This window comes from Oncorhynchus gorbuscha, linkage group LG20, assembly GCF_021184085.1.
Source record: "Oncorhynchus gorbuscha isolate QuinsamMale2020 ecotype Even-year linkage group LG20, OgorEven_v1.0, whole genome shotgun sequence".
NCBI classification, from domain to species: domain Eukaryota; kingdom Metazoa; phylum Chordata; class Actinopteri; order Salmoniformes; family Salmonidae; genus Oncorhynchus; species Oncorhynchus gorbuscha.
In genome coordinates, this window is record NC_060192.1 from 44,657,058 (window position 1) to 44,683,292 (window position 26,235).

A 26,235-nucleotide genomic window follows, 5' to 3' on the forward strand; every position below is an offset into this window, starting at 1 on the left:
AATTCTCTAAAATTATGTTGGAGAACGCTTATGGTAGAGAAATGAACATTAAATTCTCTGGCAACAACTCTGGTGGACATTCCTGCAGTCAGCATGCCAACTGCATGCTCCCTCAAAACTTGAGACATCTGTGGCATTCTGTTGTGACAAAACGGCACATTTTAGAGTGCCTTTTTATTGTCCCCAGCACAAGGTGCACCTGTGTAATGATCATGCTGTTTAATCAGCTTCTTGATATGCCACACCTGTCAGGTGGATGGATTATCTTGGCTAAGGAGAAATGCTCACTAACAGGGCCGTAAACAAGTGTGAGGACAACATTTTAGAGCAATAAGCTTCTTGTGCGTATGGAACATCTCTGGGATCTTTTATTTCAGCTCATGAAACATGGGATCAACACATTTATATTTTTGTTCAGTGTATAATATATATAACATATAACAGAGCTTTAATATATATATATTAATATAGGACTCTCCACAACAGCACCATAGTAGCTCATTTTGACTCAATTTATTCAGCAATAATTCCCATGGCAACGGTACATCCAGCTTCACTTCTTTGTGCGTTTCACTTGTTTTCAGATGATGTCATGTAAATACACAACGTTTCCTGTTCAGAATGTTTGTTAACAGGTTAGAAAATAATAACATGTCCAGGGGAAGAAGGGGATTGGCCGAGTGCTTAGTCAGGGGGTGATGTCATAAATAAAGCCCCTCCCACTCTGTAAATTAAGACTCCACCCATCCTAGATTAGCTGATCATAGAGCAGGGGTCTCCAACCTTTTCTAGCATAAGAGCTAGAAATGTCTTCAGCTACTCATTTCTTTCTAGCTTTCAAATACAGTGAGGGAAAAAACTATTTGACCCCCCCCATTAAAATGCAAATCAATTTATAACATTTTTGACATGGGTTTTTTCTGGATTTCTGTTGTTGTTATTCTGTCTCTCACTGTTCAAATAAACCTTCCATTAAAATTATAGACGGGTCATGTCTTTGTCAGTGGGCAAATGTACACAATCATCAGCGGATCAAATACTTCTCCTCCTCACTGTAGGCACATTCTGCTCTTTCCTGCTACTCAGAATGTAGTGAACTGTGTTCTGTCAATATACCTGGTCAAATAACAGTTCATTCATAAACAACTCTAAGGGGGGCTATAAAATCTGTTTTTTCTCTCTCCTAAATGATGGTTAGAATTGTTCATAGAGAAACAACGACATTATGTTTTGAGTCCATGTCATTAAATCACATCAGAAGACCTATAGAGCCCCACAGTGGAGGTGTCATAATGGATGTTCTGAGTCCATGTCATTAAATCACATCAGAAGACCTATAGAGCCCCACAGTGGAGGTGTCATAATGGATGTTCTGAGTCCATGTCATTAAATCACATCAGAAGACCTATAGAGCCCCACAGTGGAGGTGTCATAATGGATGTTCTGAGTCCATGTCATTAAATCACATCAGAAGATCTATAGAGCCCCACAGTGGAGGTGTCATAATGGATGTTCTGAGTCCATGTCATTAAATCACATCAGAAGACCTATAGAGCCCCACAGTGGAGGTGTCATAATGGATGTTCTGAGTCCATGTCATTAAATCACATCAGAAGACCTATAGAGCCCCACAGTGGAGGTGTCATAATGGATGTTCTGAGTCCATGTCATTAAATCACATCAGAAGACCTATAGAGCCCCACAGTGGAGGTGTCATAATGGATGTTCTGAATCCATGTCATTAAATCACATCAGAAGACCTATAGAGGCCCACAGTGGAGGTGTCATAATGGATGTTCTGAGTCCATGTCAATACTTAAATCTGGAAGAAAACGAACAAATTTAGACTTTTTGGGGTGTAATTCCCCTTTAAGTGTGCATCTGGCCCTTTAATTGTTAATCTGGGGAGTGAGGAATGTCCCATCTCATGTGCTGATCTAGTGATGGTTCTGGACTGCTGCTGCTCAGTTCATGGCAGAGTTAACAAATAACAGATGCAAATTACGTACTTACTCATGATATGCTTCTGCCAGGTAAGCCTACTTTGCAGTTAACATTTAATTGAGAAGGTTTTGGCGAAAGTATTTCTGTAAAACCACAAGACGGTTATCATATCAACTGGCTACACACTGAGTGATAGAAAAACATGCACACCACACAGACAGAGGCAATATTGTTGGAAAATAATTGCCAGATATTGTGTTAGGTTTGGCTTTTGAAGCCAATAGTCGCTAACCAGGGGTGGGATAATGTCAACGTTGTGTTGTTTAGATAGTAGTTGGGAGCTTTCTGTGTCTGATACTGACAATTGCATGTACTTTCAGAATTGTTTGATGAACTACTCATAGGTGGGCTGGTAGCTACTGGTAGATGGACCTGTTGGAGACCCCTATCATAGAGCATCACAAGCTAGATCAGCTGATCATAGAGCATCACAAGCTAGATCAGCTGATCATAGAGCATCACAAGCTAGATCAGCTGATCATAGAGCATCACAAGCTAGATCAGCTGATCATAGAGCATCACAAGCTAGATCAGCTGATCATAGAGCATCACAAGCTAGATCAGCTGATCATAGAGCATCACAAGCTAGATCAGCTGATCATAGAGCATCACAAGCTAGATCAGCTGATCATAGAGCATCACAAGCTAGATCAGCTGTTCTCAGCTCCATACCTGGAGGTATGTCTGGGCTAGCGTGTGACTATACTGGTTCTACATAGCAGGCTGATCAGAGGGGCTGGGCTAGTGTGTGACTATACTGGTTCTACATAGCAGGCTGATCAGAGGGGCTGGGCTAGCGTGTGACTATACTGGTTCTACATAGCAGGCTGATCAGAGGGGCTGGGCTAGTGTGTGACTATACTGGTTCTACATAGCAGGCTGATCAGAGGGGCTGGGCTAGCGTGTGACTATACTGGTTCTACATAGCAGGCTGATCAGAGGGGCTGGGCTAGTGTGTGTGTTTGTCTGTGTCTCTCTCTCTCTCTTTGCTAACGTACTCTTAGCTCCAATCTCATCTTTTTTTTAAACTTTAAACACAATCTTCTCCCAACTGTAACAGTTACCTTTATAAACAACATGTTGTAGTGACATCACAGCCACGGGGCTAAACTGTAACTATGTCAATAACTATGTCAACAGTTATGGAGGGTGAGAGACAGAGGAAGAGGGAAAAGTGTCATATTCTGAGGGGAGTGAGTCCTGCCTCACCCCTTTAAGGGGGAGGGGGAGTGTCCTTGTGGTGGGCCAGCCAATCACAGAAACATGATGAACGGTTTCCACCAATCAGCTTGGCGACGGCTCCAGCCAACCACAGTGTTATCCAATCAGAGCAGCATGGTGACAGGCTTCTCCAGGAACTTCCTGAACTCTGCGAGCCACTGAGCTCCGACTGCTCCGTCCACCACGCGATGGTCACAACTTAACGTCACCGACATCATGCTGGCCACGTCAAACCTACACACACACAGTAAATAACAGAACAGCGTATGATCAACCTTAACATTAAAAGGCCCTGTTGCACCCATGTCACGTCATGCCATTGTTATAACTGTTCTACAGACGCTGCAGGGGCAGCCACATTGGTGCCTGAAAGGCAAGTGGTGCCCAGTCATTCTGAATGGAGGCTAATGACTGTTTCCATCCAATTACACCAGTGTGATTTGGAAATACGATGACATTGCTCAAGTAGGCAAATATTTAGTAGGAACTACATTGCCAACATCATGTTGTTACATTTCCTTTAGACGGATGGCAATATTGTAATTTTCATCCGCATCAATTGACAATGCATCGAGTAGACCGCTTAGTCGGGCGTCCAACGATATTGTGACGAAACGTGCAGCCTATTAATATCGCGATGACATCACAAGTATCACATTCAATCACGTCAACAATGACGTCACGACATCACATTCAGTCACGTCAACGTCCCGACATCACATTCAGTCACGTCCCGATATCACATTCAGTCACGTCAACGTCCCGATATCACATTCAGTCACGTCAACGTCACAACATCACATTCAGTCACGTCAACGTCCCGACATCACATTCAGTCACGTCCCGACATCACATTCAGTCACGTCCCGACATCACATTCAGTCACGTCAACGTCACGACATCACTTTCAGTCACGTCCCGATATCACATTCAGTCACGTCAACGTCACGATATCACATTCAGTCACGTCAACGTCCCGACATCACATTCAGTCACGTCCCGACATCACATTCAGTCACGTCCCGACATCACATTCAGTCACGTCCCGACATCACATTCAGTCACGTCAACAATGACAAGCCATCACAGGTTTTGGAAACATAGGATGGGATAGGGTCGGGGTGAGATAGGGTTATTGTTGATAGTGCTGTTAAGAAGGTAGAAACTAGGGCCTGTAGGACCTGCCTTGTTGATAGTGTTATTAAGAAGGTAGAAACTAGAGCCTGTAGGACCTGCCTTGTTGATAGTGTTGTTAAGAAGGTAGAAACTAGGGCCTGTAGGACCTGCCTTGTTGATAGTGTTGTTAAGAAGGTAGAAACTAGGGCCTGTAGGACCTGCCTTGTTGATAGTGTTGTTAAGAAGGTAGAAACTAGAGCCTGTAGGACCTGCCTTGTTGATAGTGTTGTTAAGAAGGTAGAAACTAGGGCCTGTAGGACCTGCCTTGTTGATAGTGTTGTTAAGAAGGTAGAAACTAGGGCCTGTAGGACCTGCCTTGTTGATAGTGTTGTTAAGAAGGTAGAAACTAGAGCCTGTAGGACCTGCCTTGTTGATAGTGTTATTAAGAAGGTAGAAACTAGGGCCTGTAGGACCTGCCTTGTTGATAGTGTTATTAAGAAGGTAGAAACTAGGGCCTGTAGGACCTGGCTTGTTGATAGTGTTGTTAAGAAGGTAGAAACTAGGGCCTGTAGGACCTGCCTTGTTGATAGTGTTATTAAGAAGGTAGAAACTAGAGCCTGTAGGACCTGCCTTGTTGATAGTGTTGTTAAGAAGGTAGAAACTAGGGCCTGTAGGACCTGCCTTGTTGATAGTGTTGTTAAGAAGGTAGAAACTAGGGCCTGTAGGACCTGCCTTGTTGATAGTGTTGTTAAGAAGGTAGAAACTAGAGCCTGTAGGACCTGCCTTGTTGATAGTGTTATTAAGAAGGTAGAAACTAGGGCCTGTAGGACCTGCCTTGTTGATAGTGTTATTAAGAAGGTAGAAACTAGAGCCTGTAGGACCTGCCTTGTTGATAGTGTTGTTAAGAAGGTAGAAACTAGGGCCTGTAGGACCTGCCTTGTTGATAGTGTTGTTAAGAAGGTAGAAACTAGGGCCTGTAGGACCTGCCTTGTTGATAGTGTTGTTAAGAAGGTAGAAACTAGGGCCTGTAGGACCTGCCTTGTTGATAATGTTGTTAAAAAGGTAGAAACTAGGGCCTGTAGGACCTGCCTTGTTGACAGTGTTAAGAAGGCAGAGTAGCGCTTTATTATGGACAGACTTCTCCCCATCTTAGCTATTGTTATATCAATATGTTTTGACCAATACAGTTTCCAATCCAGGGTTACTCCAAGCACTTTAGTCACCTCAATTTGCTCTGTGTTCTGTTAGACAAGTAAATATTTAGTTGGCTATTTGAGCCAGTAAAGGAGGCTTTACTATTCTTAGGTAGCAGAATGATTTTAGCTTAAGATGGGTTAGGATGGGTGTCCCTGGGGAAGAAAAGTTTGAAGACCCCTGGTAGTGTATTTACCCATTCAGTATACAGGCCTGGGGTAGTATTTTAGCCTAATATAGTGTAGCTATAGTAGTAGTAGTATAGTATTGTATAGTGGTAGTGTAGTTACCCTTTCTCATTGTCAGCGGGCAGCAGTCTCTTCTCTGAGCCCCCTACTGCCAGTATACAGGCCTGGGGTTGTACTATAGTCTAGTGTTGTTATAGTAGTAGTATTGTATAGTGGTAGTGTAGTTACCCTTTCTCATTGTCAGCGGGCAGCAGTCTCTTCTCTGAGCCCCCTACTGCCAGTATACAGGCCTGGGGTTGTACTATAGTCTAGTGTTGTTATAGTAGTAGTATTGTATAGTGGTAGTGTAGTTACCCTTTCTCATTGTCAGCGGGCAGCAGTCTCTTCTCTGAGCCCCCTACTGCCAGTATACAGGCCTGGGGTTGTACTATAGTCTAGTGTTGTTATAGTAGTAGTATTGTATAGTGGTAGTGTAGTTACCCTTTCTCATTGTCAGCGGGCAGCAGTCTCTTCTCTGAGCCCCTACTGCCAGTATACAGGCCTGGGGTTGTACTATAGTCTAGTGTTGTTATAGTAGTAGTATTGTATAGTGGTAGTGTAGTTACCCTTTCTCATTGTCAGCGGGCAGCAGTCTCTTCTCTGAGCCCCTACTGCCAGTATACAGGCCTGGGGTTGTACTATAGTCTAGTGTTGTTATAGTAGTAGTATTGTATAGTGGTAGTGTAGTTACCCTTTCTCATTGTCAGCGGGCAGCAGTCTCTTCTCTGAGCCCCCTACTGCCAGTATACAGGCCTGGGGTTGTACTATAGTCTAGTGTTGTTATAGTAGTAGTATTGTATAGTGGTAGTGTAGTTACCCTTTCTCATTGTCAGGGGCAGCAGTCTCTTCTCTGAGCCCCCTACTGCCAGTATACAGGCCTGGGGTTGTACTATAGTCTAGTGTTGTTATAGTAGTAGTATTGTATAGTGGTAGTGTAGTTACCCTTTCTCATTGTCAGCGGGCAGCAGTCTCTTCTCTGAGCCCCCTACTGCCAGTATACAGGCCTGGGGTTGTACTATAGTCTAGTGTTGTTATAGTAGTAGTATTGTATAGTGGTAGTGTAGTTACCCTTTCTCATTGTCAGCGGGCAGCAGTCTCTTCTCTGAGCCCCCTACTGCCAGTATACAGGCCTGGGGTTGTACTATAGTCTAGTGTTGTTATAGTAGTAGTATTGTATAGTGGTAGTGTAGTTACCTTTCTCATTGTCAGGGGCAGCAGTCTCTTCTCTGAGCCCCCTACTGCCAGTATACAGGCCTGGGGTTGTACTATAGTCTAGTGTTGTTATAGTAGTAGTATTGTATAGTGGTAGTGTAGTTACCCTTTCTCATTGTCAGGGGCAGCAGTCTCTTCTCTGAGCCCCCTACTGCCAGTATACAGGCCTGGGGTTGTACTATAGTCTAGTGTTGTTATAGTAGTAGTATTGTATAGTGGTAGTGTAGTTACCCTTTCTCATTGTCAGCGGGCAGCAGTCTCTTCTCTGAGCCCCCTACTGCCAGTATACAGGCCTGGGGTTGTACTATAGTCTAGTGTTGTTATAGTAGTAGTATTGTATAGTGGTAGTGTAGTTACCCTTTCTCATTGTCAGCGGGCAGCAGTCTCTTCTCTGAGCCCCCTACTGCCAGTATACAGGCCTGGGGTTGTACTATAGTCTAGTGTTGTTATAGTAGTAGTATTGTATAGTGGTAGTGTAGTTACCCTTTCTCATTGTCAGCGGGCAGCAGTCTCTTCTCTGAGCCCCCTACTGCCAGTATACAGGCCTGGGGTTGTACTATAGTCTAGTGTTGTTATAGTAGTAGTATTGTATAGTGGTAGTGTAGTTACCCTTTCTCATTGTCAGCGGGCAGCAGTCTCTTCTCTGGCCCCTACTGCCAGTATACAGGCCTGGGGTTGTACTATAGTCTAGTGTTGTTATAGTAGTAGTATTGTATAGTGGTAGTGTAGTTACCCTTTCTCATTGTCAGCGGGCAGCAGTCTCTTCTCTGAGCCCCCTACTGCCAGTATACAGGCCTGGGGTTGTACTATAGTCTAGTGTTGTTATAGTAGTAGTATTGTATAGTGGTAGTGTAGTTACCCTTTCTCATTGTCAGCGGGCAGCAGTCTCTTCTCTGAGCCCCCTACTGCCAGTATACAGGCCTGGGGTTGTACTATAGTCTAGTGTTGTTATAGTAGTAGTATTGTATAGTGGTAGTGTAGTTACCCTTTCTCATTGTCAGCGGGCAGCAGTCTCTTCTCTGAGCCCCCTACTGCCAGTATACAGGCCTGGGGTTGTACTATAGTCTAGTGTTGTTATAGTAGTAGTATTGTATAGTGGTAGTGTAGTTACCCTTTCTCATTGTCAGCGGGCAGCAGTCTCTTCTCTGAGCCCCCTACTGCCAGTATACAGGCCTGGGGTTGTACTATAGTCTAGTGTTGTTATAGTAGTAGTATTGTATAGTGGTAGTGTAGTTACCCTTTCTCATTGTCAGCGGGCAGCAGTCTCTTCTCTGAGCCCCCTACTGCCAGTATACAGGCCTGGGGTTGTACTATAGTCTAGTGTTGTTATAGTAGTAGTATTGTATAGTGGTAGTGTAGTTACCCTTTCTCATTGTCAGCGGGCAGCAGTCTCTTCTCTGAGCCCCCTACTGCCAGTATACAGGCCTGGGGTTGTACTATAGTCTAGTGTTGTTATAGTAGTAGTATTGTATAGTGGTAGTGTAGTTACCCTTTCTCATTGTCAGCGGGCAGCAGTCTCTTCTCTGAGCCCCCTACTGCCAGTATACAGGCCTGGGGTTGTACTATAGTCTAGTGTTGTTATAGTAGTAGTATTGTATAGTGGTAGTGTAGTTACCCTTTCTCATTGTCAGCGGGCAGCAGTCTCTTCTCTGAGCCCCCTACTGCCAGTATACAGGCCTGGGGTTGTACTATAGTCTAGTGTTGTTATAGTAGTAGTATTGTATAGTGGTAGTGTAGTTACCCTTTCTCATTGTCAGCGGGCAGCAGTCTCTTCTCTGAGCCCCCTACTGCCAGTATACAGGCCTGGGGTTGTACTATAGTCTAGTGTTGTTATAGTAGTAGTATTGTATAGTGGTAGTGTAGTTACCCTTTCTCATTGTCAGCGGGCAGCAGTCTCTTCTCTGAGCCCCCTACTGCCAGTATACAGGCCTGGGGTTGTACTATAGTCTAGTGTTGTTATAGTAGTAGTATTGTATAGTGGTAGTGTAGTTACCCTTTCTCATTGTCAGCGGGCAGCAGTCTCTTCTCTGAGCCCCCTACTGCCAGTATACAGGCCTGGGGTTGTACTATAGTCCAGTGTTGTTATAGTAGTAGTATTGTATAGTGGTAGTGTAGTTACCCTTTCTCATTGTCAGCGGGCAGCAGTCTCTTCTCTGAGCCCCCTACTGCCAGTATACAGGCCTGGGGTTGTACTATAGTCTAGTGTTGTTATAGTAGTAGTATTGTATAGTGGTAGTGTAGTTACCCTTTCTCATTGTCAGCGGGCAGCAGTCTCTTCTCTGAGCCCCCTACTGCCAGTATACAGGCCTGGGGTTGTACTATAGTCCAGTGTTGTTATAGTAGTAGTATTGTATAGTGGTAGTGTAGTTACCCTTTCTCATTGTCAGCGGGCAGCAGTCTCTTCTCTGAGCCCCCTACTGCCAGTATACAGGCCTGGGGTTGTACTATAGTCTAGTGTTGTTATAGTAGTAGTATTGTATAGTGGTAGTGTAGTTACCCTTTCTCATTGTCAGCGGGCAGCAGTCTCTTCTCTGAGCCCCCTACTGCCAGTATACAGGCCTGGGGAGGGTTAATGATGGCTGAGAAGTTCTTGACACCAAACATTCCCAGGTTAGAGATGGTAAACGTGCCTCCCTGAAACACACAGTTTTAGAGGATTCAGCTCCTGGAACCTGTGGGACCAACTAATGTTGTGTGAGTGTTTAACACATTTGTTTCAGTGTGTGTAGTTGGTAGTTACCTGGAACTCGTGGGACCAACTAATGTTGTGTGAGTGTTTAACACATTTGTTTCAGTGTGTGTAGTTGGTAGTTACCTGTAACTCGTGGGACCAACTAATGTTGTGTGAGTGTTTAACACATTTGTTTCAGTGTGTGTGTATATATTTTGTTTGTGTGTATATATATATATTTTGTTTGTGTGTATATATATATATTTTGTTTGTGTGTATAATCTACCTGGAACTCGTGCGGCTGTAGTTTCCCGTCACGGGCCTTGGCAGCCAGGGCGGAGACATCAGAGCTGATAGCAGCCAGTCCCTTGGTGTGGGCGTTGAACACGATGGGCGTTATCAGACCGTTGGGCGTACTCACCGCCACACTCACGTCCACCACATGGTTCCTACACACACACACACACACACACACACACACACACACACACACACACACACACACACACACACACACACACACACACACACACACACACACACACACACACACACACACACACACACACACACACACACACTAAAACTTGACCTATTCAAAAATGTGTTTTTGGGTAGTGTGACGCGAGTGGGTGTGGTGTGAAATGCCCGACACTAACAACTGGATTCATTATCCCTTTCATGCCCTGCCTCCAGTCCACTTACCGACATCTGAACAAGAGAAACTCATCAAAATTGCAACAAGTGGATTTTTGGATAGGGCTTCGCTCAGAGTATCCTACCCTTGGCAAATCATGCTGTTAAGGCAAATCATGCTGTTAAGACACTGAGATGCCCTTTGCAACCACATACCCATGTGAGGGTGGATTCACGAGCATGAAAACTAGATACAGGCACAGACTGTGTTTAGAAAGTGATTTAAGACATAATCTGTGGTGAGTTATTCACAATTTCTGATGAACAAATAAGGTTTCACATGTAAGATGGTTAAATAAAGAGCAAAATGATTGATCATTATTATATTATTATTTGTGCCCTGGTCCTATAAAAGCTCTTCCCACGAGCCTGGTTGTGACAAACTCACACTCATTCTTATGAGTAATAAATGTAGCGTATAGTGGCAGAACCGGCAGCGTAGCCTCGTGGTTAGAGCGTTGGACTATAGCAACCAACCGAGTTCCAATCCCCGAGCTGACAAGGTACAAATCTGTCGTTCTGCCCCTGAACAGGCAGTTAAACCCACTGTTCCTAGGCCGTCATTGAAAATAAGAATTAGTTCTTAACTGACTTGCCTAGTAAAATAAAAATAATATAGTGTGTGTGGCAGGCTTACAATGATGGCAAAAAACAACAGTTGAGAGTGCGCTGACCCTGGTGCTAGAGGGTGTACAGCTGACCCTGGTGCTAGAGGGGGTACAGCTGACCCTGGTGCTAGAGGGGGTACAGCTGACCCTGGTGCTAGAGGGTGTACAACTGACCCTGGTGCTAGAGGGTGTACAGCTGACCCTGGTGCTAGAGGGGGTACAGCTGACCCTGGTGCTAGAGGGGGTAGAGCTGACCCTGGTGCTAGAGGGGGTACAGCTGACCCTGGTGCTAGAGGGGGTACAGCTGACCCTGGTGCTAGAGGGGGTACAGCTGACCCTGGTGCTAGAGGGGGTACAGCTGACCCTGGTGCTAGAGGGGGTACAGCTGACCCTGGTGCTAGAGGGGGTACAGCTGACCCTGGTGCTAGAGGGGGTACAGCTGACCCTGGTGCTAGAGGGGGTACAGCTGACCCTGGTGCTAGAGGGGGTACAGATGACCCTGGTGCTAGAGGGGGTACAGCTGACCCTGGTGCTAGAGGGGGTACAGCTGACCCTGGTGCTAGAGGGTGTACAGCTGACCCTGGTGCTAGAGGGGGTACAGCTGACCCTGGTGCTAGAGGGGGTACAGCTGACCCTGGTGCTAGAGGGGGTACAGCTGACCCTGGTGCTAGAGGGGGTACAGCTGACCCTGGTGCTAGAGGGGGTACAGCTGACCCTGGTGCTAGAGGGGGTACAGCTGACCCTGGTGCTAGAGAGGGTACTGCAGACCCTGGTGCTAGAGGGGGTACAGCTGGAGGTTAAAGCGTTTGGGAATCACTGCTCTAGAGCACAAAATAACTATACATACTTCTGCCTAAACATCTGCGCCACAGGTAACTTCCACAAAGCTGTGAACGAGCTGAGACAAGGCAAGAGGGGCCTTCTATGTCATCAAAATGAACATAAAATTCAACATACCAACTACAATCTGGCTAAAAATACTTGAATCAGTTATAGATGGTTGTGAGGTCTGGGGTCCGCTCACCAACCAAGAATTCACAAAATGGGACAAACACCAAATTGAGACTCTGCATGTAGAATTCCGCAAAAATATCCTGTGTACAACGTAAAACACCAAATAATGCATGCAGAGCAGAATTAGACCGATACCCACTAATTATTAAAATCCAGAAAATAGCCGTTAAATTCTACAACCACCTAAAAGAAAGTGATTCCCAAACCTTCCCTCCGATTACACAGATCCACAAAGAATTTGAAAACTAAGCCAATAATGATAAACTCCCATATCTACTGGGTGAAATACCACAGTGTGCCGTCACAGCAGCAAGATTTGTGACCTGTTGCCACGAGAAAAGAGCAACCAGTGAAGAACAAAACACCAGGGTAAATACATATATGTTTCCATTGCCAATAAAGCCCTTGAGAGAGAGAGAGAGGGAGACAGACAAGGGAGAGACAGACAAGGGAGAGACAGACAAGGGAGAGACAGACAAGGGAGAGACAGACAAGGGAGAGACAGACAAGGGAGAGACAGACAAGGGAGAGACAGACAAGGGAGAGACAGACAAGGGAGAGACAGACAAGGGGGAGACAGACAAGGGGGAGACAGACAAGGGGGAGACAGACAAGGGGGAGACAGACAAGGGGGAGACAGACAAGGGGGAGACAGACAAGGGGGAGACAGACAAGGGGGAGACAGACAAGGGGGAGACAGACAAGGGGGAGACAGACAAGGGGAGACAGACAAGGGGAGACAGACAAGGGGAGACAGACAGAAAGAGGTAGAGTATATACTCACTGTCGGATGACAGAGTCGAGCCATTGGGAGTTAGCTTCCGGGACCTTGAGGCAGGCCAGAGAGCTGGCTTTAATGATGAAATCATTCACACTCAGCTTGATGTTCTGGGCCTTTACCTCCTAGGAAGGAGAGTAGAGTATTACTTTAATAATCCCAATTTGGGAAATTGTTTTATTTGAAACTGGAAATAAATTGGTCTCGCTGTAATCAATGAAAGCAGCTGCATTCCTGCCGTTGCATTTCCCTCCCAGAATAAGATAACAAATAAAATACACTGGGTTTTATTGTCTGCTGCCGATGCTTGGCTCAGAGCTGTAGAAAGCGGGGAAGAAACCTATGGTCATTGGTGGAAACATGAAATCAGCTGATACAAATGGACCAATAGAGATTATTTGGGAGGTTGGTGGAAAGTAACATATGAAATCAGCTGATACAAATGGACCAATAGAGATTATTTGGGAGGTTGGTGGAAAGTAACATATGAAATCAGCTGATACAAATGGACCAATAGAGATTATTTGGGAGGTTGGTGGAAAGTAACATATGAAATCAGCTGATACAAATGGACCAATAGAGATTATTTGGGAGGTTGGTGGAAAGTAACATATGAAATCAGATTATATAATAGGCCAATAGAGATTATTTGGGAGGTTGTAATGAACATGTCAGTTGTTGTGATTGAATTGATTAAATAGGCTTCAAAAGGACTCAGTTAAATGAGAAGTTGTTAGGCTTGCCCCTTGTCAGCGATAGCTCTTTTCTTTGGTTGTTTGTCATGACTGTGGGTGCTTGAATTTACGCATACTTGAGTCCTTTCATATTCCCTGATGAAGAACTGTGGATCGATGGATCCACCTAAGCAGATTTCCATTGTGGGATTGTGCTCTGTGACAGTGTATGTAGCACCTGCAATACTGAGTGTCGACGCTGCACTGGAGTCAAGCAGCAATGTTTCTCCAAGTAGCATGTCGTTTTTAAATGTGTGCATGCTTCTCTACCCCGAGACGGTTGATTCAAAGGGGGTGTGGCGGATTTCAAAACGCTCCTGTGATTGGTAGCCCGTCAGACAGACACACACACACACACACACACACACACACACACACACACACACACACACACACACACACACACACACACACACACACACACACACACACACACACACACACACACACACACACACACACACACACACACACACACACACACACTTAGTCTCCTCAGCCGCCTTTTGACTATTGATCATTAATTAATTAACACTCTCCTACATAAGACCACCATTTACCAGTTTCCGGGTCACGGAGTAGTTGAGGTGAGGACAGACTTTTCCCAGAATCTCACAATATCTCTTCGAGGCATGCTTAGAAACTCATCCGGGTGCTGGGGGTCAAACTGATAGGTCATTTATATTGATAGAGCCCTCACAAAACCCCACAAGGTACAGATGGACCCAGGCAACCTCTCTACTAAGGAAGCTGAGTCCTGTCTATTCACAGGTTAGACAGACAGACTCACAGCGTTGAGCTCCGTGCGTAGTCCCAGAACTTGGTCCATGTTGACGTCAACAGACAGGTAGTAGTGGGGAATGGTCTGTTTAGACTGCATCAACCTCTGGGCTATCACCTAGGTAACAACAATAACAATATCACCTGGACACACAGAACAATGTTTAACATAATGGTGAAGATATATTTCAGATATGTAGGTAACTGGTGTGTGTACGTGTGTTAGTGCTGAGCGATTGGTGCGTTTTGAGGTCGGTTCAGTTTCCACGATTAACCACGATTATTTTTAAAACATTAAATGTGATGAATGTGTTATGAAATAATGACAAGATTTGACTATTTTAATTCAAATTCCAAAGCCAATCTTTCAGTTGAGTATATTACTTTTATTATATTTAATTCCTTAAAGTCATCATCTCATCAGAGGCAGTATCAGCCACTGACATTATCTCTGTGCTCACCAGTACAGTATTTAATCCTCCTATTCACCAGACAGTCTTTAGTCCTCCTATTCACCAGACAGTCTTTAGTCCTCCTATTCACCAGTCTGTACTCTTTAGTCCTCCTATTCACCAGACAGTACTCTTTAGTCCTCCTATTCACCAGACAGTACTCTTTAGTCCTCCTATTCACCAGACAGTACTCTTTAGTCCTCCTATTCACCAGACAGTACTCTTTCACCAGACAGTCTTTAGTCCTCCTATTCACCAGACAGTCTTTAGTCTCCTATTCACCAGACAGTCTTTAGTCCTCCTATTCACCAGACAGTCCCTCCTATTCACCAGACAGTCTTTAGTCCTCCTATTCACCAGACAGTACTCTTTAGTCCTCCTATTCACCAGACAGTCTTTAGTCCTCCTATTCACCAGACAGTCTTTAGTCCTCCTATTCACCAGACAGTACTCTTTAGTCCTCCTATTCACCAGACAGTACTCTTTAGTCCTCCTATTCACCAGACAGTACTCTTTAGTCCTCCTATTCACCAGACAGTACTCTTTAGTCCTCCTATTCACCAGACAGTACTCTTTAGTCCTCCTATTCACCAGACAGTACTCTTTAGTCCTCCTATTCACCAGACAGTACTCTTTAGTCCTCCTATTCACCAGACAGTACTCTTTAGTCCTCCTATTCACCAGACAGTACTCTTTAGTCCTCCTATTCACCAGACAGTACTCTTTAGTCCTCCTATTCACCAGACAGTACTCTTTAGTCCTCCTATTCAGCAGACAGTACTCTTTAGTCCTCCTATTCAGCAGACTGTACTCTTTAGTCCTCCTATTCAGCAGACAGTCTTTAGTCCTCCTATTCACCAGACATTCTTTAATCCTCCTATTCACCAGACAGTCTTTAGTCCTCCTATTCACCAGACACTCTTTAGTCCTCCTATTCACCAGACAGTCTTTAGTCCTCCTATTCACCAGACATTCTTTAGTCCTCCTATTCACCAGACATTCTTTAGTCCTCCTATTCACCAGACATTCTTTAGTCCTCCTATTCACCAGACATTCTTTAGTCCTCCTATTCACCAGACAGTCTTTAATCCTCCTATTCACCAGACAGTCTTTAGTCCTCCTATTCACCAGACAGTCTTTAATCCTCCTATTCACCAGACAGTCTTTAGTCCTCCTATTCACCAGACAGTCTTTAGTCCTCCTATTCACCAGACAGTCTTTAGTCATCGTATTTAGCTAGCCTGCCTAAATTGTGCACTGCCCTATGGAACTCACAATCATGGCCAGATGTGATACAGCCTGGATACGAACCAGGGACTGTAGTGATGCTTCTTGCACTGAGATGCAGTGCCTTAGACCGCTACACCACTCGGGAGCTCATTTGACTAGTTCACAATAGATAAGGCATACTTTCACAAACTATATCCCTCTTTCTCATAGTTATGTAGGCTACATTCCTCTGTCATGCGGTCGATGTGTATCTCACCTAACGTAGCAGGTGTAAAAGTGCATCCATCTCTGTCCAAGTGGAACAGGCACAATGGATTATGGTCATTGTAGTTAATTATCACGTTCCTGCTCTGAACTAGGTTGAATATTTGCTTTATGAAAACTACAGCGCTTCAGCCCAGCGTCCCACATAGTTCTTGACTTAATTTCTCTAGCGAATGATTTGATTTCTCTCCAGAGAAATGGCGCATTGGGCTCACAATTTTTTTTTTTTTACTAAATTGTATTCAAGTAATTGAACCGACAACAGTTAATCGCTCAGGACTAGTGTGTGTGTGTGTGTGTGCATTACCCTGCGGATGTTGCTGATAGGAACGTCAGTGAAGGTGCCTGTTGGCGTGGCAACACCCGGGGCAGGTGTTGGGGCGTGGCTAGCCGGGGAAGGAGGAGCTGCAGCAACAGGAGCCTACACACCATCAGAAAACCAATCCAGTATAGAGTGAACATTGCATCAGAAAACCAATCCAGTCTAGACCGAACATTGCATCAGAAAACCAATCCAGTCTAGACCAGACATTGCATCAGAAACCCAATCCAGTCTAGACCAGACATTGCATCAGAAACCCAATCCAGTATAGACCGAACATTGCATCAAATGGGTCTACAGACAATGTTTTATGCTAAATATGTATCAATGGTAAGTATAAGAACCAATCCAACAAAACATTTAGGATAAATGCAGTAAAGTGAGTGTGTGGTGACTTACAGCAGGGGCAGCCGTGGGGGGGACGAAAGTCTCAATGTCTTTCCTGGTGACTCTACCATCAGGACCGGAGCCTGAAACACACACACACAAAGCATGTGTCAGAGAAAGGTGTATGCGTGTGTGTGTGCGTGTGTGTGTGTGTGTGACACTCACCGCTGACCTGGGCCATGTCAATGCCCTTCTCTGCAGCGAGCTTCTTGGCTAGCGGACTGGCGAAGACACGCCCTTTCCGTGGGGTTGGCGGGGCCACATGAGCTGGGCTAGCTGCTGCAGGAGTGGGGGCTACAACCTAGAAGACACACAGTGTTGTTGCCTTGTGTCGCTATGACTTGATGCTCTGTTATTCTCTAGTCTGTAAGAGAACTATCTGGAAAATGTAGCAAGATCTCTAACAACGCTAGCTAACATGTTAAAATACAAGATCTCTAACAACGCTAGCTACACATCCATATCGAGTAGAGCTGGGCGATACAGACACACATCCATATCGAGTAGAGCTGGGCGATACAGACACACATCCATATCGAGTAGAGCTGGGCGATACAGACACACATCCATATCGAGTAGAGCTGGACGATACAGACACACATCCATATCGAGTAGAGCTGGGCGATACAGACACACATCCATATCGAGTAGAGCTGGGCGATATATACAGGGCACCAGTACTGAGTTGATGTGCAGGTGTTTGAGGTAATTGTGGTAGATATGTACATATATTTAGGGGTTAAGTGACTAGGCAACAGGATATATAATAAGCAGTAGCAGCTGTTTATGTGATGATTCAAAAGAGTGCAAAAGGGGGTCAATGCAGATGGTTTGGGTAGCTATTTAGCAATCTTATGGTTTGGGGGTGGAAGCTGTTCAGGGTCCTGTTGGTTCTAGACTTTGTACATCGGTATCGCTTGCCTTGCAGAAGCAGAAAGAACAGTCCATGTCTTGGGTGGCTGGAGCCTGGCAGTTTTTATGGCCTTCCTCTGACACCGCCAGGTATAGAGGTCCTGGGTGGTGATAAGCTCTGCACCAGTGATGTACTGGGCAATGTCACACTACTCTCTGTAGCTCCTTGCGGTCAAATGCCAAGCAGTTGCCATACCAAGGGGTGATGCAACCAGTCAAGATGCTCTCAATGGTGCCGAGGGCCCATGACGAATCTTTTCAGCCTCCTGAGGGGGAAGAGGCGTTGTTGTGCGTTCTTCACAACTGTGTTGATGCCTACCCTCAGCACCTGGGGGCGGCCCGTCAGGAAGTCCAGGATCCAAATGCAGAGGGAGGTGATTGGTCCCAGAGTCCTTAGCTTAGTGATGACCTTGGAGGGGACTATGGTGTTGAACGCTGAGCTGTAGTCAATGAACAGCATTCTCACATAGGTGTTCCTTCTGTCCAGGTCTGAAAGGCCAGTGTGGAGTGCAATAGAGATTGAGTCATCTGTAGATCTGTCGGGGATGTGTGCGAATTGGAGTGGGTCTAGGGTTTCTGGGATGAATGTGTTGATGTGAACCATGACCAGCCTTTCAAAGCATGTGCTACGGGGCAGTAGTCATTTAGGCAGGTTAACTTGGTGTTCTGAATGTATGGTTGTCTGCTCAGAGTATGCATCCTGGTGACTGTTAGCAAAGAGACACACCCCTCCTCTCTTCATCTGAAGACGCTGTCCGGTCCAAGATCAAATCAAATCAAATTTTATTTTTCACATACACATGGTTAGCAGATGTTAATGCGAGTGTAGCAAAATGCTTGTGCTTCTAGTTCCGACAATGCAGTGATAACCAACAAGTAATCTAACTAACAATTCCAAAACTACTGTCTTATACACAGTGTAAGGGGATAAGGAACATGTACATAAGGATATATGAATGAGTGATGGTACAGAGCAGCATACAGTAGATGGTATCGAGTACAGTATATACATATGAGATGAGTGTGTAGACAAAGTAAACAAAGTGGCATAGTTAAAGTGGCTAGTGATACATGTGTTACATAAGGATGCAGTCGATGATGTAGAGTACAGTATATACATATGCATATGAGATGAATAATGTAGGGTAAGTAACATTATATAAGGTAGCATTGTTTAAAGTGGCTAGTGATATATTTACATCATTTCCCATCAATTCCCATTATTAAAATGGCTGGAGTTGGGTCAGTGTCAATGACAGTGTGTTGGCAGCAGCCACTCAGTGTTAGTGGTGGCTGTTTAACAGTCTGATGGCCTTGAGATTGAAAAACAGCTTCTGTCTCTCGGTCCCAGCTTTGATGCACCTGTACTGACCTCGCCTTCTGGATGATAGCGGGGTGAACAGGCAGTGGTTCGGGTGGTTGATGTCCTTGATGATCTTTATGGCCTTCCTGTAACAACGGGTGGTGTAGGTGCCCTGGAGGGCAGGTAGTTTGCCCCCGGTGATGCGTTGTGCAGTCCTCACTACCCTCTGGAGAGCCTTACGGTTGAGGGCGGAGCAGTTGCCGTACCAGGCGGTGATACAGCCCGCCAGGATGCTCTCGATTGTGCATCTGTAGAAGTTTGTGAGTGCTTTTGGTGACAAGCCGAATTTCTTCAGCATCCTGAGGTTGAATAGGCGCTGCTGCGCCTTCTTCACGACGCTGTCAGTGTGAGTGGACCAATTCAGTTTGTCTGTGATGTGTATGCCGAGGAACTTAAAACTAGCTACCCTCTCCACTACTGTTCCATCGATGTGGATAGGGGGTGTTCCCTCTGCTGTTTCCTGAAGTCCACAATCATCTCCTTAGTTTTGTTGACGTTGAGTGTGAGGTTATTTTCCTGACACCACACTCCGAGGGCCCTCACCTCCTCCCTGTAGGCCGTCTCGTCGTTGTTGGTAATCAAGCCTACCATTGTTGTGTCGTCCGCAAACTTGATGATTGAGTTGGAGGCGTGCGTGGCCACGCAGTCGTGCGTGAACAGGGAGTACAGGAGAGGGCTCAGAACGCACCCTTGTGGGGCCCCCGTGTTGAGGATCAGCGGGGAGGAGATGTTGTTGCCTACCCTCACCACCTGGGGGCGGCCCGTCAGGAAGTCCAGTACCCAGTTGCACAGGGCGGGGTCGAGACCCAGGGTCTCGAGCTTGATGACGAGCTTGGAGGGTACTATGGTGTTGAATGCCGAGCTGTAGTCGATGAACAGCATTCTCACATAGGTATTCCTCTTGTCCAGGTGGGTTAGGGCAGTGTGCAGTGTGGTTGAGATTGCATCGTCTGTGGACCTATTTGGGCGGTAAGCAAATTGGAGTGGGTCTAGGGTGTCAGGTAGGGTGGAGGTGAGGTCTAGACGATGCATGGAGAAACGAGCGGGATGTATATCCATGTCCTTGTTTTCAGCCACGACTCCAAGAAACATAGAATGTTCCAGTTGTTCAGGTCCCGTTGACAGTCTCGAATGGAACCTGTCCGGTTTGTTCTCTAGTGATTGTACGTTAGAGGCGATCGATTTGTTCACCAACGTAGTCTCGTTAGCATGCTGCCTCGACTGCCTCTTTCACAACCGCTTCCACTGCCGACTCGATGTAGAAAGTGTCATCCAAATTAAGGTTAGTGTTCTGGTGTCCAGAAGCTGTTTACGATCAGAGGAAACGATGGCAGAAACATTATGTAGTAAAAAAGTTGAGATCAATGTAAAAAAACAAAAAAAACACAAGAATTGGTCAGGAACCCATAAAACTCCTGTGTGTGTGTTACCGGTGCCGGGGGAGGGGGTTAGGGTGTGTGTTTTACCTGTGCTGGGGGAGGGGGTTAGGGTGTGTGTTTTACCTGTGCTGGGGGAGGGGTTAGGGTGTGTGTTACCTGTGCTGGGGGAGGGGGTTAGGGTGTGTGTTACCGATGCTGGTGCAAGAGCAGGGGTTAGGGTGTGTTTTACCGGTGCTGGTGCAGGGGGTGGGGTGTGTTTTACCGGTGCTGGTGCAGGAGCAGGGGTGGGGTGTGTTTTACCGGTGCTGGTGCAGGAGCAGGGGGTGGGGTGTGTTTTACCGGTGCTGGTGCTGGTGCAGGGGTGGGGTGTGTTTTACCGGTGCTGGTGCAGGAGCAGGGGGTGGGGTGTGTTTTACCGGTGCTGGTGCAGGAGCAGGGGGTGGGGTGTGTTTTACCGGTGCTGGTGCAGGAGCAGGGGGTGGGGGGGAGACATCAGTCACCGCTGCCTCTACATAGTCGCTGAAGGCAGCGATGTCACTCTCCTTCTCCACGATGATGCAGAGAGGAGCGCCCAGAGGAACGTCACGCGTTCCCTCAGACACCATGATCTTCGCCAGGTAACCCTCCTCCTGCACCTCAAACCCTGCACACACACACACACACACACACACACACACACACACACACACACACACACACACACACACACACACACACACACACACACACACACACACACACACACACACACACACACACACACACACTTGAAATCACACTGAGTGTACAGTCTGTCTGTGTGTTTATACATTGTGTGTGTACAGTCTGTGGTGTGTACTGACCAATGGTAGCCTTGTGTCTATGGTGTGTGGTGTGTATATCCCGTGGGTGGTGTGTGTGGTTTGTATACCCTGTGGGTGGTGTGTATACCCCGTGGGTGGTGTGTGTGATGTGTGTATACCCCGTGGGTGGTGTGTGTATACCCTGTGGGTGGTGTGTGTGGTGTGTATACCCAGTGGGTGGTGTATGTGTTGTGTACACCCCGTGGGTGGTGTGTGTGGTGTGTACACCCAGTGGGTGGTGTGTGTGGTGTGTACACCCCGTGGGTGGTGTGTGTGGTGTGTATACCCCGTGGGTGGTGTATGGTGTGTATACCCCGTGGTTGGTGTGTATACCCAGTGGTTGGTGTGTATACCCCATGGGTGGTGTGTATACCCCGTGGGTGATGTGTATACCCCGTGGGTGGTGTGTATACCCCGTGGGTGATGTGTGTGTGGTGTGTATACCCCGTGGGTGGTGTGTGTGGTGTGTATACCCCGTGTGTGGTGTGTGTATACCCCGTGGGTGGTGTGTATACCCCGTGGGTGGTGTGTATACCCTGTGGGTGGTGTGTGTGGTGTGTATACCCTGTGGGTGGTGTGTGTGGTGTGTACACCCCGTGGGTGGTGTGTGTGTGTACACCCCGTGGGTGGTGTGTATACCCCGTGTGTGGTGTGTGTATACCCCGTGTGTGGTGTGTGTATACCCCGTGTGTGGTGTGTGTGGTGTGTATACCCCGTGTGTGGTGTGTGTATACCCCGTGTGTGGTGTGTGTATACCCCGTGTGTGGTGTGTGTATACCCCGTGGGTGGTCTGTACACCCCGTGGTTAGTGTGTGTGGTGTGTACACCCCGTGGTTAGTGTGTGTGGTGTGTACACCCCGTGGGTGATGTGTGTGGTGTGTATACCCCGTGGGTGGTGTGTGTGGTGTGTATACCCCGTGGGTGGTGTGTGTGGTGTGTATACCCCGTGGGTGGTGTGTGTGGTGTGTATACCCCGTGGGTGGTGTGTGTATACCCCGTGGGTGGTGTGTGTATACCCCGTGGGTGGTGTGTGTATACCCCGTGGGTGGTGTGTGTATACCCCGTGGGTGGTGTATTTAGTGTGTATACCCCGTGTGTGGTGTGTGTATACCCCGTGGGTGGTGTGTGTATATCCCCGTGGGTGGTGTGTGTATACCCCGTGGGTGGTGTGTGTATACCCCGTGGGTGGTGTGTGTGGTGTGTATACCCTGTGTGTGGTGTGTATACCCCGTGTGTGGTGTGTGTGGTGTGTATACCCCGTGGGTGGTGTGTGTGGTGTGTATACCCCGTGTAATATTTTGTAATATATGCCATTTAGCAGTGTTTTATCCCCTTACAGTCATGGTGCATACATTCTACGTATGGTGGTCCCGTATAACCCACTGTGTGGCGTGTGGTGTGTAATCCCCGTGGGTGGTGTGTATACCCCGTGGGTGGTGTGTATACCCCGTGGGTGGTGTGTATACCCCGTGGGTGGTGTGTATACCCCGTGGGTGGCGTGTATACCCCGTGGGTGGTGTGTGTATACCCCGTGGGTGGTGTGTGTATACCCAGTGGGTGGTGTGTGTGGTGTGTATACCCCGTGTGTGGTGTGTGTATACCCCGTGGGTGGTGTGTATACCCCGTGTGTGGTGTGTGTATACCCCGTGGGTGGTGTGTGTATACCCCGTGGGTGGTGTGTATACCCCGTGGGTGGTGTGTGTGGTGTGTACACCCCGTGGGTGATGTGTGTGGTGTGTACACCCCGTGGGTGATGTGTGTGGTGTGTACACCCCGTGGGTGATGTGTGTGGTGTGTACACCCCGTGGGTGATGTGTGTGGTGTGTACACCCCGTGGGTGTGTGTGTATACCCCGTGTGTGGTGTGTGTATACCCCGTGGGTGGTGTGTGTGGTGTGTATACCCCGTGTGTGGTGTGTGTATACCCGTGTGTGGTGTGTGTGGTGTGTATACCCCGTGTGTGGTGTGTGTATACCCCGTATGTGGTGTGTATACCCCGTGGGTGGTGTGTGTGGTGTGTATACCCCGTGTGTGGTGTGTGTGGTGTGTATACCCCGTGTGTGGTGTGTGTGGTGTGTATACCCTGTGTGTGGTGTGTGTATACCCCGTGGGTGGTGTGTGTATACCCCATGGGTGGTGTGTGTATACCCCGTGGGTGGTGTGTGTATACCCCGTGGGGTGGTGTGTATACCCGTGGGGTGGTGTGTATACCCCGTGCGTGGTGTGTGTGGTGTGTATACCCCGTGGGTGGTGTGTGTGGTGTGTATACCCCGTGGGTGGTGTGTATACCCCGTGTGTGGTGTTTGTGGTGTGTATACCCCGTGGGTGGTGTGTATACCCCGTGTGTGGTGTGTATACCCCGTGTGTGGTGTGTGTGGTGTGTATACCCCGTGTGTGGTGTGTGTGGTGTGTATACCCCGTGTGTGGTGTGTATATCCCATGGGTGGTGTATACCCCGTGGGTGGTGTGTATACCCCGTGGGTGGTGTGTACTGACCGATGGTAGCCTTGTCGGTCTCTATCTCCGCCAGTAGATCTCCTTCACTGAGTTTCTCTCCAACCTTCTTCTCCCAGCGCTGCACTGTCCCCATGGTCATAGTAGGAGACAGGGCTGGCAGACACACCTAACACACAGGGTTCCTGATAAGACTAAATGGACCGGAGACGCAGACTGGTCGGGGACTTGAAACAATCTTAATTGAAAGTGTTTAGTACAGGAAAATGTAAGGTGTTGTGCCCCACCTTCATGTGGGGTGGTAGGGAGCTGCCAGGGGCGACAGCAGTGGGGGGGGGAGGGGCAGCCGCAGAAGGGGCGGAGCTAGCGGCCAGCTTGTCCAACGTCAGGTCCTTAAAGGCTGGGATCAGATCAGCACTGATAAAACACACAGAGAGGTTAGAACACAGACACACACACACACACACACCACACACACACGGTAAAATAGACTCAAACACACACCCCTGTGGACAACACACAGACGTACCTGTCGACAGTGATGCAGATGACAGAGCCCACGGAAACTCCAGTTCCTTCAGCTACCAGGATCTTAGCCAGGTAGCAGTCCTCCAACAGCTCAAACCCCACCGTGGCCTTGTCAGTCTCCACCTAACACACACCACACAGTTAGCCAGGTAACAGTCCTCCAACAGCTCAAACCCCACCGTGGCCTTGTCAGTCTCCACCTAACACACACCACACAGTTAGCCAGGTAGCAGTCCTCCAACAGCTCAAACCCCACCGTGGCCTTGTCAGTCTCCACCTAACACACACCACACAGTTAGCCAGGTAACAGTCCAACAGCTCAAACCCCACCGTGGCCTTGTCAGTCTCCACCTAACACACACCACACAGTTAGCCAGGTAGCAGTCCTCCAACAGCTCAAACCCCACCGTGGCCTTGTCAGTCTCCACCTAACACACACCACACAGTTAGCCAGGTAACAGTCCAACAGCTCAAACCCCACCGTGGCCTTGTCAGTCTCCACCTAACACACACCACACAGTTAGCCAGGTAACAGTCCAACAGCTCAAACCCCACCGTGGCCTTGTCAGTCTCCACCTAACACACACCACACAGCTAGCCAGGTAACAGTCCAACAGCTCAAACCCCACCGTGGCCTTGTCAGTCTCCACCTAACACACACCACACAGTTAGCCAGGTAACAGTCCAACAGCTCAAACCCCACCGTGGCCTTGTCAGTCTCCACCTAACACACACCACACAGTTAGCCAGGTTTGTGTTCACTACGTATGAAACAGAGGAACACACGGTGAAGAGAACCATTCAAACCACAAAGTAACATTCAAATGACAAATTACATTTGTCGTGGTGGTGGGGGACATGCACCGTGGTGGTGGTGGGGGGGGGACATGCACCGTGGTGGTGGTGGGGGGACGCATGCGCCGTGGTGGTGGTGGTGGGGGGACACATGCGCCGTGGTGGTGGGGGACACATGCGCCGTGGTGGTGGGGGACACATGCGCCGTGGTGGTGGTGGTGGGGGACACATGCGCCGTGGTGGTGGGGGACACATGCGCCGTGGTGGTGGTGGTGGGGGACACATGCGCCGTGGTGGTGGGGGACACATGCGCCGTGGTGGTGGTGGTGGGGGGGACACATGCACCGTGGTGGTGGTGGTGGGGGACACATGCACCGTGGTGGTGGGGGAGGACATGCGCCGTGGTGGTGGTGGTGGGGGGACACATGCACCGTGGTGGTGGGGGGGACATGCGCCGTGGTAGGGGGGGGGACACATGCGCCGTGGTGGTGGGGGACACTTGCGCCGTGGTGGTGGGGGGATATGTGTTTAATAACTAGTTGTCACCTCCCTGTGAGTGTGTTTAGTAACCAGTGTGTGTAAAGACTGATTCATCACTCCAGAGAACGTGTTTCAACTGCTCCAGGGTGCAATGGCTGCGAGCTTTACACCACTCCAGCCAACACTTGGCATTGCTCATGGTGATCTTAGGCTTGTGTGAGGCTGCTCTGCCATGGAAACCCATTTCATGAAGCTCCCGACGAACAGTTCTTGTGCTGCTGTTGCTTCCAGAGGCAGTTTGGAAGTCGATAGTGAGTGTTGCAATCGAGGACAGAAGATTTTAACACGGTACATGCTTCAAAAAAAAATATAGTAAATATTTATAAAAATATATAGTAAATATATATGAAGAAAGAAACGATATATACAAGGGACGGGACAAGACCATCAAAACATCCCACTACTACGCCATCTTGGATATCTGGGAGTTGAACCACAGAGTGAAGGAAATGCAGCCAACATGTGCTCAGCATATGTGGGAACTCCTTCAAGACTGTTGGAAAAGCATTCCAG

General features: G+C 47.6%; 2 protein-coding genes across 3 annotated transcripts in view; both read right to left on the reverse strand.

Annotated features, from left to right (window-relative positions):
• Nucleotides 1-350: 350 nt before the first annotated feature.
• Nucleotides 351-26,235, reverse strand: part of LOC124007560 (dihydrolipoyllysine-residue acetyltransferase component of pyruvate dehydrogenase complex, mitochondrial-like) — a 34,360-nt gene continuing 8,475 nt past the window's right edge. The window contains exons 3-14 of the mRNA XM_046318219.1: nt 24,389-24,510; nt 24,147-24,276; nt 23,902-24,028; nt 21,020-21,207; nt 17,076-17,211; nt 16,923-16,993; nt 16,509-16,622; nt 14,266-14,373; nt 12,748-12,866; nt 9,932-10,094; nt 9,472-9,608; nt 351-3,459 (exon numbers count right to left, since the gene is read on the reverse strand). Coding sequence (XP_046174175.1) covers nt 3,330-3,459; nt 9,472-9,608; nt 9,932-10,094; nt 12,748-12,866; nt 14,266-14,373; nt 16,509-16,622; nt 16,923-16,993; nt 17,076-17,211; nt 21,020-21,207; nt 23,902-24,028; nt 24,147-24,276; nt 24,389-24,510 — 1,545 coding nt within the window. The 3' untranslated portion in view covers nt 351-3,329. The remainder of the gene's footprint in view (nt 3,460-9,471; nt 9,609-9,931; nt 10,095-12,747; nt 12,867-14,265; nt 14,374-16,508; nt 16,623-16,922; nt 16,994-17,075; nt 17,212-21,019; nt 21,208-23,901; nt 24,029-24,146; nt 24,277-24,388; nt 24,511-26,235) is intronic.
• On the reverse strand, nt 14,380-16,500 carry LOC124007561. 2 transcript variants are annotated; one of them, XM_046318221.1, is made up of 2 exons: nt 15,419-16,500; nt 14,380-14,918 (listed from the first exon to the last, which is right to left on the reverse strand). In XM_046318221.1, the coding sequence occupies exons 1-2, from the start codon at nt 15,932-15,934 to the stop codon at nt 14,688-14,690; spliced, it is 747 nt and encodes a 248-aa protein (XP_046174177.1). In that variant the 5' UTR covers nt 15,935-16,500; the 3' UTR covers nt 14,380-14,687. The 2 variants fall into 2 exon arrangements, with proteins under 2 accessions (XP_046174177.1, XP_046174176.1); XM_046318220.1 differs by having other exon boundaries at nt 15,359-16,500.